This window comes from Microchirus variegatus (assembly GCF_963457635.1).
Source record: "Microchirus variegatus genome assembly, chromosome: 13".
NCBI classification, from domain to species: Eukaryota; Metazoa; Chordata; class Actinopteri; order Pleuronectiformes; family Soleidae; genus Microchirus; species Microchirus variegatus.
Window position 1 is genome coordinate 6,625,517 of NC_139814.1, and position 17,838 is coordinate 6,643,354.

The 17,838-nt window shown below is 42.6% G+C and overlaps 1 protein-coding gene across 1 annotated transcript in view; it reads left to right on the top strand.

The window, feature by feature from the left end:
- Positions 1-897: 897 nt before the first annotated feature.
- Positions 898-17,838, top strand: part of LOC310936216 (teashirt homolog 1-like) — a gene marked incomplete at both ends in the record, with an annotated part of 28,449 nt that continues 11,508 nt past the window's right edge. The window contains one exon of the mRNA XM_083900237.1: positions 898-937. Coding sequence (XP_083756363.1) covers positions 898-937 — 40 coding nt within the window. The remainder of the gene's footprint in view (positions 938-17,838) is intronic.

The window sequence follows — 17,838 nt, forward strand, 5'->3', positions numbered from 1 at the left end:
GATGACTTTCTGAAAAATTTCGTCAACTGTCCATATTGACAATCGGGCGGACGGCGCTTATGTGAGTATTTCGTTATCCACGCGTGTTTTGTTTTATAGATTCCTCCACATACACACTTCACTGACTGACACGCACAGTCCGACTAACGTGTCACTCTTCTTTTCCTCTCTTTTCCCCACAACAAGACTGCGTGTTGGACACCGGAGCGGACACCTTGTCGCACGCGAGCAGCGTGGACTCCTCTCTCCTTTTCTCCTCTCCTTTCTCCTCCACCGCCGTGACGCGAGGAGCTGAGGTTTTTTTTTTTTTTTTTTTTTCCTCCTCCACGTTTGCCGTGAACAGAGGTGTGAAAGAGTCCGGTGAGAGGTGACGGGAGCGCGGCGAGGACGAGGCGCAGACAGCTGTCCATATATATACACATGTCCTCCACTCCGCTACAGACTGAGATCCGCACGGAGCTGCTGGTTTTTTATTTATTTATTTATTTCATTTCATTTCTTTCTCTCCCACCCAGTTTTCTCAGGCTGCAATTGAGTTTGTGTGATCGGAAGAAGTTAATGCACGAGACCATTTAATTTTGTTGTTTCGCACATTTTCTCACCGGACGCATCGCTTCTTTGACCAGAGACGCGTAAAAGAGATTAAAGATCGCCTGAGAGAGAGAGAGAGACAGAAAACAGAGACTTCCTTACTCCTGCGTGGGAGCTGCACTGTAACCAGCCCACATCCACGATCTCTCCGTCCGTCCGTCTGTCTGTCATTCTGCTGAAGAACTGAGGGAAACGCTGCTCCTGCTGCTGGCTTTGATTTCCTCCCGTTGCACCGGTTTCCTCTCGTCATTTTGTCCGCTATTTTGATCTCTGCATGAAAAGTCAAGCGGAAAGTCTTGCAGCAGCATGCCGAGGAGAAAGCAGCAAGCACCGCGGCGGTCATCAGGTGAGCCCCGGCTCTGCAAACACACACACAAACAAACAAACACCTCCATCTAAACACACACACTTTTATCTTCCCCTGTGTAGATTAAACAAGTTTGCACATCAGTGTGTGGAGATAATACAGGGGACAAGGACAACATGGACACTTGACCACATCTGTATCAATGTCTTCAGTTTGTGTGGCTTCACTTTAGTTCTAGTAGTTCTGTGTTAGTGGATCAGGACACAAGTTTATTTCCACTAATCTTGTCAGGCATGTTTTCTGTGTTCATTTACGCAGGCATGCACTTCTGTGCCAAATCTGCATGCATGCGTGTGTGAGACTGTGTGTGTGTGTGTGCACTTCACTATCAACACTCCATGGAGCTGCTGATCCTTCCACCACCAGGTTGCCAGCATTCAAGTTCTCCCCCCCCCCCCCCCAAAAAAAACAAAGCTCATCTTATCTCGTTTTTACAGGCGAACAACGTGTCTGATGTGTTAGTGGGAAAAAGGGGAGAGAAAAGAGCATATTTTCATCCTGTGTTCCGCTCTGGTTTTTTTTTTTTTTTTTTTTTTGCCATCCCTGATTTGATGCTTGATTGATCGCCTGTCACGCAACTTCCTTTGATCTATTCATTCCTGATAAACATCAGTAAATCATTCACCACAGAGACACGCATGCGCCCGGTAGCTGCTGGACTCCCACTCCCACTCCCACCACCCCCCCCCCCTCCTCAAAGGAGAACTTTTTTGCCCCCGCCGAGGAGCAAAAGAAAAGACAAACTGAAAGACAAGGGAGGAAAAAAAAAGAAGTTCTCAAGAGGGATAAATACTTTGCGATTAATACCCAAAGGAGGGGAGGCGACGGGGAAGGGGGTGCTGGGGCGTAACGAGATCACAGAGAAGCATCCCACACATGGAGTGTGGGGTGAAGTGAGGAGGTTACCTCTAATGGTCACTTCAAACTCTTGACCTGACCTTTGTGACCATCTCTAAGAAACATTCAGTGTTAAATGTTAGAGACATGGACACGTGTGGTGTGTGTGTGATTACACAGAATATGTAAGAGTCAAGTAACCTTCTGCTCATCATTCTGGTTTTTTTCTAAAGGTGGAAAAAAATAAAAGTCCTCCAGGAAAAGTAAATAAATACATTCATATCCTGAGGGAAATTCTATACCACAACACTTTGCATTTTGACAGTCAGGCCTATACATTACCGTGAAGCTGAGCAGACATGAAGCGCCGCCGTGTGAGAGAATCGCATGTTTTTTTCCCCCCCACAGAATCCATTTGATGTCCCTGGGAGACGTGTGTGATTGACATGCATTTCCAAATGACGGGGAGGAAGAAAAAAAAAAAGGGGAACCTTTGAAGTTCACGCAGTAATGACCAAAGCCGAATAAAACAGCTGTAGAATGTTAAGCAGGCGGTGGAAATGTGAGGTTAAGCAGACTTAATCAAGGTTGTGACAGAAAGACTTTGAACTCTGTGGGGCTGTAATTTCTAATTGACGCACGGCTTCAGTGATGGATGGGGAGAAATGTGTTTGAAGCGCGGCCCTGCACACTAAAAAAGTGAACAGTGTCTGTTTCCACCTCAGCCGTGAGTGATGGTGAAACAAAAGTGTTGTTTCCTGTGTTTTTTCCAGTGGTCGTCAAGTGCATGAATGCCCTAGTTCCTGCTCGAGCTTTTAAATATTGATTTAAATGTTCTGTTTTGTACGTCGCGCGCAGTAATTGTCAACGGCAACATGGATGACATTGTCTGTCTAAAACACACCTCTAGTGTGTGTGTGTGTGTGAGATAGAGAGAAGCAGACTGCCTCTTTTGTACAACTCACCTATAAACACTGGCTATTTTTACAATGCATTACCAGATATTTCCACAACCCAGATTTGTCACTTTGGAGTTGCACTAAAACAAAATGTTGCATATGCTCATAAGAGAGAGAGAGAGTGTGAGAGAAAGAGAGAGGGTGGGTTGAATGGCTCTTTGTATGCCATTTCAAATGGGAGCGTTTCATCAGTCACAGTGATGATTTTAGACCCTGTAATGGCGGTGTACCCTATCTAGATTATGACCAGTGACAATACATCAGTGTTCTTTCATTTGGAACCACATTACTGCATCTGTTAGTTTTGGCAGTTGACTTCAGCGCAGTGCTATTGGAGCAGCAGAGACTTTTGCTGCAGTCATTTGTCGTCATTTTTTTTCCTCTTCTCTCTCTCTCTCTCTCTCTCTCTCTCTCTCTTTCTCCCCTCCTGTCTTTTCTCAATGAAGTGAAGTGTCGTTCTGAGACGTTCCTCGCAGGAGCTGAGCTAATTACACAAACATAGACAATGCAGTGATATCAAGTCACGGCAAACAGAAACATATTGTGTAAAAAAAAAAAAAATGATGTAGTGTTTAAGTTTCCCCTTTGCTCTAATGTCGTGTGCCTGTGTTCCCTTTGATGACATGAAATTGAAACAGGAAACGGTGCAATTATTGTATCACTCACGCGACAGAAAATGAACATGCAGCATTTCCGTCCTTCAACAAAACAAATGAGACAGATTTTCTGCTCTCAGTCGATCTGGTGCTTTTTCTCGGTGTTATATTAACTGTGAATGGAACAGCAATTTGAAGACCTTGACTTCAGGCCTGGAAACTTTTATTTTCATGTATTTAATTACGAAGATAATTCCGGTGCTAATTGTGAGAGTGGTTTGTTTGAAGGGCTGTGATTAAAGCACAATAACACCTTTTTATTCAGAGGAAAGTGGAGGCTGAGAAGTTTGCAGGAATGAATGGGTTTTTCAACAGTGACCTGTGACACTGGAACACATTTTCTAGTGACTGTTTGAAGAAAACTGAGCACATCAGACTGTTTTAGGGCCATTATCACGTTTAAATACGGCAACATGCTGCGTATATTACAGCAGAATAAGCAGTGATTACTTTTAATTGGTGAATGTGAGGCTGTATATAAAAAAAATATATACAAAGAAGCCATAATTCTTTACTCGCCTTGATACTGAGGTTCACAGGTTTGATTGCTGTAGGAAAATTAATGACATTGCAGCACGTCTTCTTTTGCCTTTTAGTGTGCCAGCCTACATATCTTAAATCAAACACTGTCACTCTAAGTAATGAATCTGTCAAGTAATCATTCAACACGTCAGCGCGATTACAGTGCGACTCTGCGCGAGATATAATATTTATTCCGCATCAGTTAAAAAGTCGTAACTGCCAACGCAATAACATTGTTTTTACTGCCTACCCCTGCGCAACGTCCGCTTTTATTGACGGAGACGGCGCAGACGGAAGAGGTGGAGCAAAAAAAAAAGTGTGTGTGACGAATCCACAGTGGGACGCACCGGGACAAGGTTGTTCTGCAGAAACCGGCACAGGACGTGAATGGAGAGGACAGACGGAGACATGTGTTCCCTTCATAACTAAACATAGTTTCCCCCTTTGTTTGCGGCTCGTGCTCGACATTAATCAAGTGTTCAGGTTACAATCAGTAACGGGATCCTGCTCATTTTCTCTGATGTACATCACTTTGTGTCTCCTGTAAACAAAGTCCCGGTGCTGCATTTTGATGGGTCCGTCCATAGCTCAGAGCAACACATGTTTAATTAAAGCGCGAGTCAACATTTGTACCGATTGACACCACAATGAGCTTCATGCGGATTCAACACACTGCAATGACTCTGCCTTGTGAGATTCACCCCCCCCCCCTTCCAAAAAAAACAAATTCTGCTTTAATGCCACCATCACCACCTCAGTTCAAAGCAAGTCTCTTAATTATGACTTGAAGGTTGGTGGGTGGGTGAGGATGGAGGGGGAGGAAGGAGGGGGTTGAGCTTTCCCTTCCTTCCCGACGGCATCGTTAGCCGCAGTCCCTAATTATCCAGGTAGCTGACGGTTCAGTGACAGGGCCCCACCGATTAATGCTGACAAATTCAGCAAGGTGTCAGGTCTGCGAGCTGCCTTGATATAATCAACTCGGTGTTAGCCACTTCTCAGATGCCCACCCCCAGTTGTTCCGGTGTAAACTCAACAGCAGAGGTTGCTCGCCGCGTGACGTGACAAATCGACATTCGCGTGACTTTTAAAGTCAACACTCAGCTGGACACCAGCGGCCCCCGTAACAACATTATGAACGGTTGTAGTCTCAAGCTGGGATAATTAGTACATGGGCAGGTCTGTAAATACAGTACATACATTGGATGTTAAAGCTGCAGCACAGCGGAACTCTTGATTCAGTTGATTGTTGTTTTTTACCGCCGCACAATTAATCACTTTTAAATCTAATGTGTAATTTGACACAACGCAATTAGTATCGCAAAGGCTGCGATTTAATTATTCTATTTTCTTTCTGTGTAATTGTAAATATGTAACACACGTGACATGTTCTTATAATAGAATACAGATTAGTTGTGTCATACAGTACAAGTGTCTTGATATATGTCCGATTATAAGTTTAGTAAAAATGCAAGAAACGGAAATGAACAGTTTCTTGCATTTGCACACCAAACACTTGTTCGCTGCAGAAATACACACAACATTCAAAGTAATTACTGTTACACCATTAAATATTGAATTATTTCCTCGGCCTAAATCTGCTGTACAGTGAATATTAGACTAATCCTTGACTTATATTAAATTATATCGCAAATCAAATCACAAATGTAATATCGCAATCGCAATTTCATGTTTTCCCCAAATCATTCAGCCTTACTTATGTTATATGTTACAGATGACCTGAGGCAATCACTCCATCACTAAAATGCTCTGCTGGTTTTTTTTTTTTTTTTTTTTTTATGGCACTTTTCCATGATACAGTTCTAGCTCGACTCTACTCTAGCTTTTCCATTAGCGATTGAACCTGGTGCTTTTTTTCACTACCTGCTCTGTCGAGGTTCCAAGCGAGCTGATCCGATACTAAAATGTGACGTCAACAGACTGCCGGTCACCGATTGGTCAGAGAGTGTCGTTGCTGGAAGTGTCATCAGTGTGAAGAATTACAGAGTTACATGCTCATCAACATTTTGCAAGGAAATGTCTAAAATATCAATATAACAACCCTTTCTGCCATCTTTTAAACCAATGACTGTGTCAGACGTAGTCATGCAGGAAGTGCTGAACTACTCTTTTTTTGATACCTGATTCAGTTACACCGAAAACAACTGTTTTGCTCGTCACTAGTTTGCAGATGTGAAAAATGTACTAAAATATTGTACTCAAGTAAAAGTACCAATACTTTGATGAAATATTACTCAAGTAGAAGTAAAAGTAGTCATCTGAAAATGTACTCAAGTAGAAGTAAAAAGTAGTTCATTTGAAATGTACTGTAAGTAAAAGTGACTTAGTTACTTTACGTTTTACGTCTTTACTTTTTTATCTTTACTCAGTAATGGACAGGATTTATAAAGTAACTAAGTACAATACTTGAGTCAATACGTACTCAAGTAAAATACAAAATCCTGATTTTAAATTGTACTTTAAAAAACGCAACACAAAATTGTACTTTTGTGTTGCGTTTAAAACAACGTCACAGCAGAACTAGTAATGGAAACGAATGCGACTACCAAACCGAGTAGAGTCGAGCCAAGTAGTGCTAGAACTGTATGATGGAAAAGCTTTCAACTGTCAGAACTATCAGAACAGCCAATGAGAGCGCCCTCTGTCTGGGGAGGTGCAGATATGTAGCTCTTTCTCACCTCGAGTGGTCCTATCGCACATGTGAGTTATGGAGGTCTAGGAGGATCTGCTGTTCAGGAGAACCGCTGTTTACGTAACCGAACCGGGTTTTTTCAGAGACCTCGCTGAGCCTGAGATTACAATACATCAGAGCATTCGCAGCAGTGGCTGAACTGTTTGTTTCGAACCTTCCGGGCTTCATAAACTAGGTAATGTCGCAGATACACACCAAATAAACAGCGTTGGAATTGGAACTTCAGGTCTAGGTCTGCTTTAATTATTTTAAAAGGTATATGGAATTATTGATAAATTGTCCCGAAAATAACCTGTTTTACTCCACTCCTAAATGTTTCATTGAAAGGGAAAATCTTTCCCATGTGACGGAACAGGAGCTAAATTAAGCAGCATTGACGCATTTCCACGACACTTGTCAGTACAGAAGTCAGCACTGGAGTGTTTTTATCGGTGTGTTCCTGATACACCATTTAATGATATTTTTCAGGGGTTGACGCTGCAACATGAGAAAAACAAGTAAAGTGTGTGTGAGTGTGTGTGTGTGTGTGGGGGTGAAAAACATTCTGATCTGGTGATAAGGAAGTGTATGTAAAGTGTCATTAACATGTGACACTGACTGACGGAGTCAGTGGATACATTTGCTATCCCACACTCCACTACACCCGTAGTTTCATTTGCATGTGTTGTCAGAGCTCGTATAGGCCTTCAGGAAATCAAAGACATGCGCACTAATTCACACACTCGCACACTCTGCACGCACTGCGCTCTCTGTCCTCATCTACGTGGAGGTTAAGTGACAAATGAAGATCGATGACTGCTCTCATGGAAAAGAGAGGGTCGGATTGAAAATATGTGGGAATTAGGCTCGCCAGCAGGGTGACGATGTAAAGGCATTTAGAGCTGCAGCCACGAGGTAAAACTATCCTCAGGCTTAATGAGGTTCAGAGGAAGCAGGGAAACCTGGATTTTCACTCAAGCGCGACACAAGGAGTTTTTGACAAAGAAATCAAGAGAACACGGTCGTTTTTCACAGGAATCGCATCCTCGGCCTTAAATACATCCTGCATGGATTTATTGTCTCGGATTTTTCGGTGGGCCTGTTTTCCGTTCACAAAAGACACCCTGGCTCCAATTCAAAACAGCTGCAAAACAAAAGCAGCAATGTACAGTAGGGACGCCAGATAATAACAGGAATAATAACAAGAATGACATCATCCGCATGGCTGTTCTGTAGGGGTGAAGGGCAGCAGTTGCTGATTACTGTAAAGGATACAGAGTGAACTGAATTCTTCCTGCTGATTGAGTCAAGTAGCCATTTGGGTGAAGGGAGGAATCCTAATCGCCACGGAATCCAACACAAACACAGGGATTTCACAGCGTAGATGTGGCCGAGTGCGATCAGGATTTAGGAATTTATTCTTTTTTCACTTCAGTGAAAACAGTTGAAACTACACTTCACGTTGCACCAATGGAACATGCTCACTATCTCTATGTGCTGTGGGAATCACAGGCATCCTGTGTCATAATAATCACAGCAGTTTGTAATGTGGACAAAAGGAATAAGGCATAAGCATAAGGTGTGGAGAAAGGGAAGGAAGACGGAAAATAATTAGTGAGGCATGATTTACGGATGGGAGGTCCGGAGTACACTCACAGGTCAGTGTGTAGTCAGGGGAACGGCTGTAGTGTGCTTTTGTGTCTTTTCCCACTTGTTCTTCATTAGATGTGGTCTTTGTTTTTTGTTCAACTCTATGTGATGTTATCTGAGCATATCTGTGCATACTGCGTGCATCTATGATTGATGCACTGTACACCAGCAAATTTGCCTAAACCCAAAAGGACTCTCTCACATATTAGTCTCTGCATTTTGCTCCAGTGATCTAAGATATTACTGAGCGGCGTGTTTTTTTTTCCAGTTCAGCACTTGATGTATTAGAAATTGCCACTGCGGCGGTGCCTGTTGCGGTAATCATGGTGATCAAGCGGGAGATAGGACTGGAGATACATGACCACCAGAGCAGGCACAGTGAGGATTATTACTCCGAGTACTCTCTTTTTATTGGATCTCTTGCTCTCTCATGGCCCATGCTTGAGTCGAGCGCTAAGTCGATTAAGCTACGAGTGAAAAACTGCCTTTGATTCAGCAAACTAAACATTAAAAACAGTAGCAGAGTGAGAGGTGTTGCACTGCACGGCCTTGAAGTTCTGTTTTCCTTGTTGTTAACCAGCCTTGAACATCTGGGTTGTAGTGGGATGTAAATGAGAGGGGAGGCGTGTGGTGAAGAAAATAGAGGGGAAGAAGACAATAGGTGGAGAAAGAGGGTCTGTGAAGAAAACATATTAAAAGTGACAGATGAACAGGTCTTGAGTCGACGTTCTCCTGCAGCAGCTGTGACTGCTGCCATCGCTCTGACAGGTGTCAATTAAGAATTACTGCCAAGGCCCCTGTAGTCATTTTTTTTCCCCTGCCCAGCTGTCTGCATGTGTGCCTTTTTGAGAAATAACACTTTACCCTTGTCACTGCGTTAGTACTTAGCTACAGTCGCCCCCAGAAAATGAGTGCATGGCGGGCACACTAATCGATAACCAGTGTATTAGCAATTATTTTGCTCATTGATTTACGGCGGAGCAGCAACTCCCACTGTGTTGTTATTAGCCACTGATTATACTGTATGTGCCGGAGCTGTAGTGCAGGCACGCACACACCATCACATACACACATACGCTGCTGCTGCTGCTGCTAGGGAGGTTAGTGTAGAACACATGTAGGGACAAAAAAAAGACTAACATTAACATAAAGAAAGCATCCAGGGAGCACAAACCTCTGGCATGGCTGCTCTGGTTCCATATAAGATCACTACTAAAATCTAATCTTTTTTTCTTTGGGTCATAACCCACCCCCCCGGAAAGTTTCACCACGGTTAGTTCTTTACTTTATGCTAATCATAAACAGACAATTGACATAAACACAATCTCCTGGGAGAGGATGTAATACGATTTAAACTTTAATTCACTTTCTATTTCTATAAGGTTAAATTGCATAATGTGATTTTGGCAAATTTAGTTTGAAAACATAACTTCTTGTAGCTTCCTGTTCCAACAGCAACAGGATTTGACCAACACATCTTCAATGATAATGTAATGTCGACAGTGCCAGAGGGATTTAAATGGTTGATTCATTAATTAGTCAAATGACAGACACTGTGTTTTTAATCGGCGGTGTCACATAAATATTTTTTTTTTTGTCAGTTATCCAGCAAAAACAGCAAATACTTTCTCTTTCCAGTCTCTGCATCGCTAACGCTGATGCACTCACGTGACTTTGTCAGTGACTTGAGACTATTTCAGGAGAAGAGAGAAAAGAAATTTAATAATAATAATAATCATACAAAGAAAGTTCTATAGGTGCTAACTTTTGCAGCTGACTGTTTACCTCAGCAGAAATTTCATTAAAGTTCAGAATAGAAAAATGAAAACTTTCGAATGGAAAGTGGCATCAATTCTTCACAGCAAACTTTAAAGTAAAACTCAAAGTATTAAAAAAGGCTGGAGGCTCACAAGCAGAATGTGTTTGTTTTTTCCCCTCAGGTGTCCAGGGTAGTGTTTGGTTCTAGACTTCTAGTGTGTATATGCATAATAACTATAGTGTTCTTCATCTGTAAACATCAGGCCGGACGTTAACATGAATCCAACACATGCAAACTAAGCAGCGGCTATTAGTGAAGTTTCTCTCTCCCCTCCTTACGTCTCTAAATTGGGCTCTGGTTGTACTGCATGTAGAGCATGTGGTGCTAAATCTGGCAAAAGCCAGCACTGTACTGTATATCATGACAGTTTTTTAGTACATAGCAACTGAAAAAAGCTGGCCTCAGCATTTCCAACCCAGCAGCCGGTGCAAGTGGTGGAGAGTCAGAGGGTGGAAATTTTTATCCCCCGAGGAGTGTTTATTTAACTGATAAGACGAGTTGAGGAGCAATGAATATCATTTTTTTGGACACTAGTTTACTGCAGATAAGACATCTGGGAATGGATACTGCAAACAGATGACACTGTGTCCTTGAGAGCGGACGCTGGGGAAGGTCACACTGCAGCCTGGTGTACTGCCACTGCCATCTCTCTTTCCGCTCCGTACCTCTTCATTTTTATCTCATCCTTTTTTTTGCTCATCCTCTTTACTCATTTTTTTGATTACTGGCCGCCCTCTCTCTCTCTCTCTCTCTCTCTTCCTCTAAGTCTTTTCTCATCTTCCTATCAGTCATCAATCTCTATCTTACTGACTCAGTTCTCCTCTACCCTGCTCATATTTTCTTTCATCTTCCTCGCTGTCTCTAGCTCTCATCTATAGCCTTCTCACCGGATGCTCAAGAGTCAGTGAACTGGTTACAAGAACATGAACTCAACATCTGAAAAGGAGAGCGTAATACTTTCCTCTCTCAGGCTCACTGGTCTTGTTCTCATATATCACAAACCTTTTTTTTTTTTTCTCCCAGTGGTCTGATTTCAGCGACATCCCGCAGTCAGACATCTGACTTGTAAAAATCCAAAAGGTCACAGGGCAATAAAGTCCTGTGTCATCTTCTTTGAAGTCTGAACACATGACTGTCACATATATTTTTTTTTTTTTTCCAAGAACTGTTCCCATTCAGCCGAGAGTTATCCATAAAGCACGTTGCACAGGGACAGAATCAAAGCACTTTTTTGTTGATGCACTGCTATTCAGTTTTCGTTTGACGTTTTCATTAAGAAAGAAAGCCATTGACCACGGTTTGCTCGGAGTAGACACTAAATTATCATCAGCTTCACTTTGCCACTTGATGGGCAGTTGAAAGGACGTATAAATTATCTTGCTTCAGCTACGCCACCGTCCCAAAAATTTCCCCCCAAATCTGTCCTGAGCTCGCTCGTTGTCTCAGACAGTGACAGTCGCGGGGGGTATAAGCTCCGCTCTGTCCCTGTAAGTCATCTGTCTCAGAGGACACAGCAGGAGTCCTCTTGTGTCTCTGCCGTCAGTCGTCGCTGGCTGGATGTCCGTCCACCTGAGCATCTGTTACTGATTACCTGTCTCTTGTTTGTCTTGTGACCAGACTGTTGGCCTATTAACTTGTCGTCCTCTCGTCCATCTGCCTCCTCCCTCTTTCATTACCTTTTTTTATGTTATATATTAAGTAAAGCTACTTGATATGAATACAAAAAAAAAAAAAAAACGTATGGAAACATGACATCTGTTTCAGCGTGCTGTGCAGTGTAACTGAGAACATTTAGTGTCAAGTCCAATCTACAGGCACTTCATTTCACTGTTTCCACTTTACTTGTACTTCTTCATATGGTAGAGGAAGGTATTGTAATTTTTACTAGTTTGTCTGACAGCTGGGATTAGGAAGTGCTTCGGGTTTGTCAGGGAACCAGCGGAGACTCCAGGAAGTTAATGTCCACAGAGGAAAACCTAACACTATCATAACATACTCCTGTATAAATCCATACATTTTCATTTTTACACTTAGTTCACGATACAAACAAGATATACAAGATGTTCTTCTTAGCGATGTGTAGAGTCACTGAAGATTTAGTTGACAGAGTGAATAAATGAAACCGACTTCAGTGATCTCCCCAAAATGTGGAACTAGTCCTTTACGAATTTTAATTTGAAAGATATAATTAGCCTATCAAAGAGTGACACTGAGTGTTACACCAATTATAAAATAAGTATGCTCCTCACACACCAGTTCTAATCTACATACAGTTATGACGCCTGTTATGTAGTTAACAGTGAATATTCCTGTTTTTGATACTTCCTTATTCCTGTCTAACTCTCAGAGTATTTACCTCTATCTTATGTTATTTGAATGGTGCTCATTCTTGCATGAATCATCTCCAGTAAGTGTGACATAGTGACATTTTGTAGCTTAACTAATGCGTTTACTATCTTTCGACATAGTTGGATCATTGTTCTCAAAATATCTCTGGTCACACTGTCTACAAGAGTTCACCATAGTGTACATTTTGCCATTGACCTGGGACTCTGAAGTGATGACTCAACAGCTTTTACGTCAGACTACACAGCAGCAACTTTGATCTAAAATTATACTCAATGAATTTGCAATTCATGATGGTTCAGCTTTGTATACAGCTATAAGCTACTGTACACTCCACTTAACCCTTCTGTTACCATCGCTGACAGGATTTGACATTTTCGATAATTCTACAGCCATAAAATCTAAAATAAATCCAGGTGGCCTGATTATCATGATGGTCATAAACGGTGGTCACAAATCACATTTGTTGACTTTAACTTCAAGAAAAGCAGCAAATTACCAAAGTTAATTTGCGTAGGAAACATGTTAACCACAGTATAATCATTTATATCCATTTAAAAAATACAGCTCAGAAGTTTTTACCCCCTATTATAATCACCTGTTGTGCTGAAGGCTAGAGTGAACAAGTCAATGTAACAGCCATCATTAATCAGTTTCAGCCAGAAAAAACCTGGACTGGTTTGAAGTCGCTTGAGGCTTCACTGGTATCAGTAACAATAGGCTGCTTAGTATCTCAGCACAGCTGCTGTTTATACTGTTCTGAACAAAAAACTTTCTGTACTTAATCAGTATGAGAGTGATAAGCTACGTCCTCTATGTACAGGATGTGCCTGGAGAGGTTTGGACCGACTATACAATGCTGTTTCAGTTATGCAAATGAAATGATTATTTATCTACATTCAGCATAATCGTTAGAATCAGACCCGTAGCGTTTGTCAGCTGAGGGAATAAAGTTAATCTGACTTGGTCAAACTCCACAAGCTGAAGGAGCAGAATGTCTTGAGCTGATTGACATGACATCGATCACAGTCTGTCATTTAACCCTGTTACCATGGAAGACTTGTCCCTCCGCTCTGTTTATGAGGTTAGATCAGAGCCAGACCAAGGCAAGTGGCTTCCAAATGGCAAACCTCTCCGCTTTTCGGTCATGGGTTGTGTTTCAATACCAAATCTTTCAAGAGAGACTCATAAATCTAAGAGGTCCTGTAATGAGTACAAAAAAAGAAATGTGGTGCATTTTGTCCTGAGCGACTAAGTGAGCTGTGCTTTCTCAGTCGTTTCAAGGTGTAAATTGATTGCAGCTAAATTTAAAGTCAAAGTACTTTCAGTTCTAAGAAACTCAAATCTAATTGGCTGTTACAAACTGATTTGTGTCTGAGGCTAAAATACAACCTGCCATGGATTTCAAATATGTGGCGAATATTTGAATCATGGCAAACCTGTTATGAAGTCCTGATGTTGAGCTTTACAAGTCCGTCTGGATTAGGGGCTGTTCACATGCAACGTCTCAAGAGGTCTCTTTTTACGAAAGCTGTTTCCACCAAGTGGAATGGTTCGGTGTGTGTTTTTTTTGCGTTTCCATTAGGAATAGTACCAGAATATGTTGCCCCAACCATTCCATTTTTCAGTGCCCTTCCCTTGGAGCACCACAGTAATGGTATGGTACAGTATCGGTGGAGCTATACACAGCAGTCAGCTCCCTTGCAACCCGTGTAACGACGGCCACAAACCAAACAGAAAAGAAACGAGCTGCTGGATGTCCTCCTTTGTTGTCTGTTGTGTTGTTGTCTGTCGCATTCAATGTCATTGTTTGTTGTCGGTGCACTGGTACATCGTCAATGCTACGTATCTCGCTAACGTGCCCATTGCGCACAGTGTACACACCGCCAAATAAAGGTGCTGTGCTCAGTTGAAACGCAAGCCTGACCGAGGGCTTTACCGTTCCAAACTGTACCTTACTGTACCAAAGCGAACTGTACCATGATGGAAACACGGCATAAGCAACCGAAACCTGGGAGCTGCTGAGATGACTGAAGTTGCTGCAGCCTCACTGAAATGATGAATGCAAAGAGCAAAATCAAAACAAAGACAAGAGATTACCAGCAGTAATGGATGATGAAGGATCAAAACCTGGGCAAAAACTAGTGTGACCTACTTCTTTGCAAATATGTGTTGAAAGCACAAGAAGGTTCGACGCAGGCGCACCCAAAGAAAAACAGATGCAACATCGCTCTTGTCCATTAAAAATAACATTGCGTGGAAAACTCTCCACACGTGAACACAAAAGACGCTGCACGTGAATGGCGTTAATTAAAAATGCACTGATCCACATCCTGACTCTATTATAAAACTACTGTTGGACCTTTGAATCGTTGCGGCACCAGATTGTGGAACTATGGTGGAAGCAGTGCTGATGACACAATCCTGAGTGGGTGAAAAACATGAACCCTCCCCTCAGTATTTTGGGATTTGAGGAGATTGAGTGTCTACATGACCAGAGCCACAGAGCTAGACAGGACTGAGTAAGGCACTATTGTGTGTGTTGTGTGTATGTCTGTCTGTGTGTGTTTGTGTGTGTGTGAGAGAGAGAGAGAGAGAGAGAGGGAGGGAGGAGGTGCAGAAAAGAAGCAATTGAAGGAGGGGCATAAAGGGGCGAAAACGAGGAGAAAAAGAGTGACAGCAAACAAAAAAAGAAGCAGGGAGGGAAGGGGGTGAAGGGGTGAGGGAGTGAAAAAAGAGGAGGTAGAGCAACAGAGGAGTGAAAGAGAAATGACTTGAGGGGTTGAGGGATGGAGGGAGAGATGGATAAAGCGGGAGAAAAAAAGGCAATGGGGAAGAAAAAAGAGAGAAAGAGAGAGAGAGAGGCAATGAAAGCAGTTGGATAGTGGAGGAGAGAGAGGGGAGGATGTCACCCATGGCTGCCACTCATCACTCACAGCTTAATGACACTGTTTTTTTCCCCTTTCTCCCGCTTCTTTTCCGTGGGAGAGGTGGAGGGAGTGCAACCCGCGCCCGATCAAACGGGGTCATTCAGAGTTCACCACCTCCAGGTGGGACCGTCCTCCACTGAGGAAATGTTTGTGAATGTGTGTGGTATGAGCTCCAAGGAGCGTCTGCAGCAGAGAAAAAAAAAAAAAACAGTTTACACCAGGTTTAGTTTCACATAAAAAGCAAGATGAAGGCTTCTCAAGTTTGTTGTAATTATTATTCAAAAAGAATTGGAATTGGTGAAATAAATCTATAGAATGTAACATTTTTCCAAGTCTGGTAGCTCTGTGAACACAGTTAAGGCTTTGTTGTTGCTGCATGTCAGTCTTTCACTTTGGTCAAGGTGCAAATACTAGCTCCAAAGTTTGTGCTCATGTGTTTACATATGTGTACGACTGAAGCATGTGTGTTTATGTGTGTGTAAGCGTATGCTTGTTTGTAAGAAAACCACTCTGTTGAAACCCAACTGTCTGTTGTTTCCTTCTGGGGTTGGCCTGATTCCTAGTCCTGTGTTTGTGATTCAGTTTGTGTTTTTTGTGTGTGTGTGTGTGTGTGTGTGCGTGTGCTTAGCTTCATTTGTCCTCTCACTCATTCCCGTTTCTGGGAAGCGTCAAGCGTTTAAAACTCAAACGACAGGATTTTTTTTCCTCCCTCGCTCTCCTCCTCGCACCAAATTTGGGGAACAGCTGGGGCGGCCATGACGATGATTTGTCTCCCTCTGCCCGTCTGCCTGACAGGTTGAGACCATGCACGCACTCACTCACACATACACACACACTCACTAATAGGCACATATACACACAATTAGATATGCACTCACAGTATCACAGACAGACACACACACTCGCAGAGACACAACCGTAGACACATTCCCCCTTATAAGAGGCTGTGTTTCTCGGGGCACTGCCAAAACACTCTGATTTCCTTTAGCCTGGGCTGCCATACATCAGCTTGGGGCCTCCCAGCCCGGATGGCAGGGGCTGACAGAATGACATGTGTCATTTATCAAACGAGGGGCGCCAGGCCTCAGGAAACGAACAGACCGCCGCGTGACAAAGCCCCCAGAGAGCTCGCCTCCACTCACAATGATGGGAGTGTGTCATGGGATAGACACTGACAAATCTACACAGATAGAACACACATGGATACACTCCGACACCAACACACAAGCACGGGGAAGCGCATATACACGTAAGCACAGGGATCATATGTTGTATGAATGCACTTTTCTTTTTTTTAAACTCGTGTTTAAAGTTAAACTGTCACTTTTTTAGGAGACATGCTTTCTATAGAAAGTTTATGCCAGAAAAGGTCCTAAAGAGGTAACAAATATAAGTACACACGTGACAACATTATTTATCATTACTCTTACTATTAGTCCCATTATTTGGGGTTTAACTCTCACTCGCGATTCTGGTCTGTGATGCCTCCTGAGTCCAAAGATTTGTGCGTTACTTTACGATCTAATGTGTAGAACCAGAAACACTTCCACGCACCACATTTCTGAGGTGTTGGTGTTGTGAGTGTCTGCGTGAAAAGGCAAATGTAGCTCACTTGTGTCCTCTTGTGACACTAACAGCATCTATATGAATCTGAACTTTGAGATATGCACTTTGGCCAACACAATGTTGGTTTATCAACCAGAAATCCCCACACATCACCTGTATTTGTAACTATACCAGCTGTCAATCCATTTTCCTCTAAATGATAACAGCGTTCACTACTAATAGTGATTGAGACCATAGCATTCTCAAGAAAATGTTTACTGACATTGCAAATCAAGTGAGAAGCAGGTTAATTTTCACCATAAACTTCCATTCAAACGGGTCATTTTGCAACCGGTAGAGTCACCACCTGGTGGCTAATTTATTTTAGCATCCGGGGCGTCCTCATCTGGCAAATCAGAAGACTATGTCCACTTTTTATCTTATTTTTGGGCCAAGTATGTCTGGCACTGCCCTCGCTGTGATGTCTTGATTACTTCAGACAGTCTATTGTGCATTTAGACTGTATATTTTAAAGCTTGCACAGGTTTTTTTTAAGGTTCAAATTTTCCCTCAAAATTGGAACAGAGATCTACGTTTTGGGTAGAAAAAAAAAGTGACAGCCCTAGTTAAAGAAAGAGAAGTAAAAACACAAGGCAAAAAGGATATTTTGTGGATTTTTTAAAACGCTGGCAGAGAATCTCTGAGCACACATACCCACACATGCACCCACATATCGTATATGTTTCTTTTGCAGCCAGAGACGCTACAGCCAATGTGTTTCCTGTTGCCAGCAGCAGGCCTGTCTGTGTGCCTGTCCTTCTTAATGAACGGTCACTGGCTGCCGAATAGGAACTCTCTTAGCTGGCAACACCACTCTGTCCCCTTCCTTTCATAACCATGCCCACCACACAGCCACAGTATTCCTCT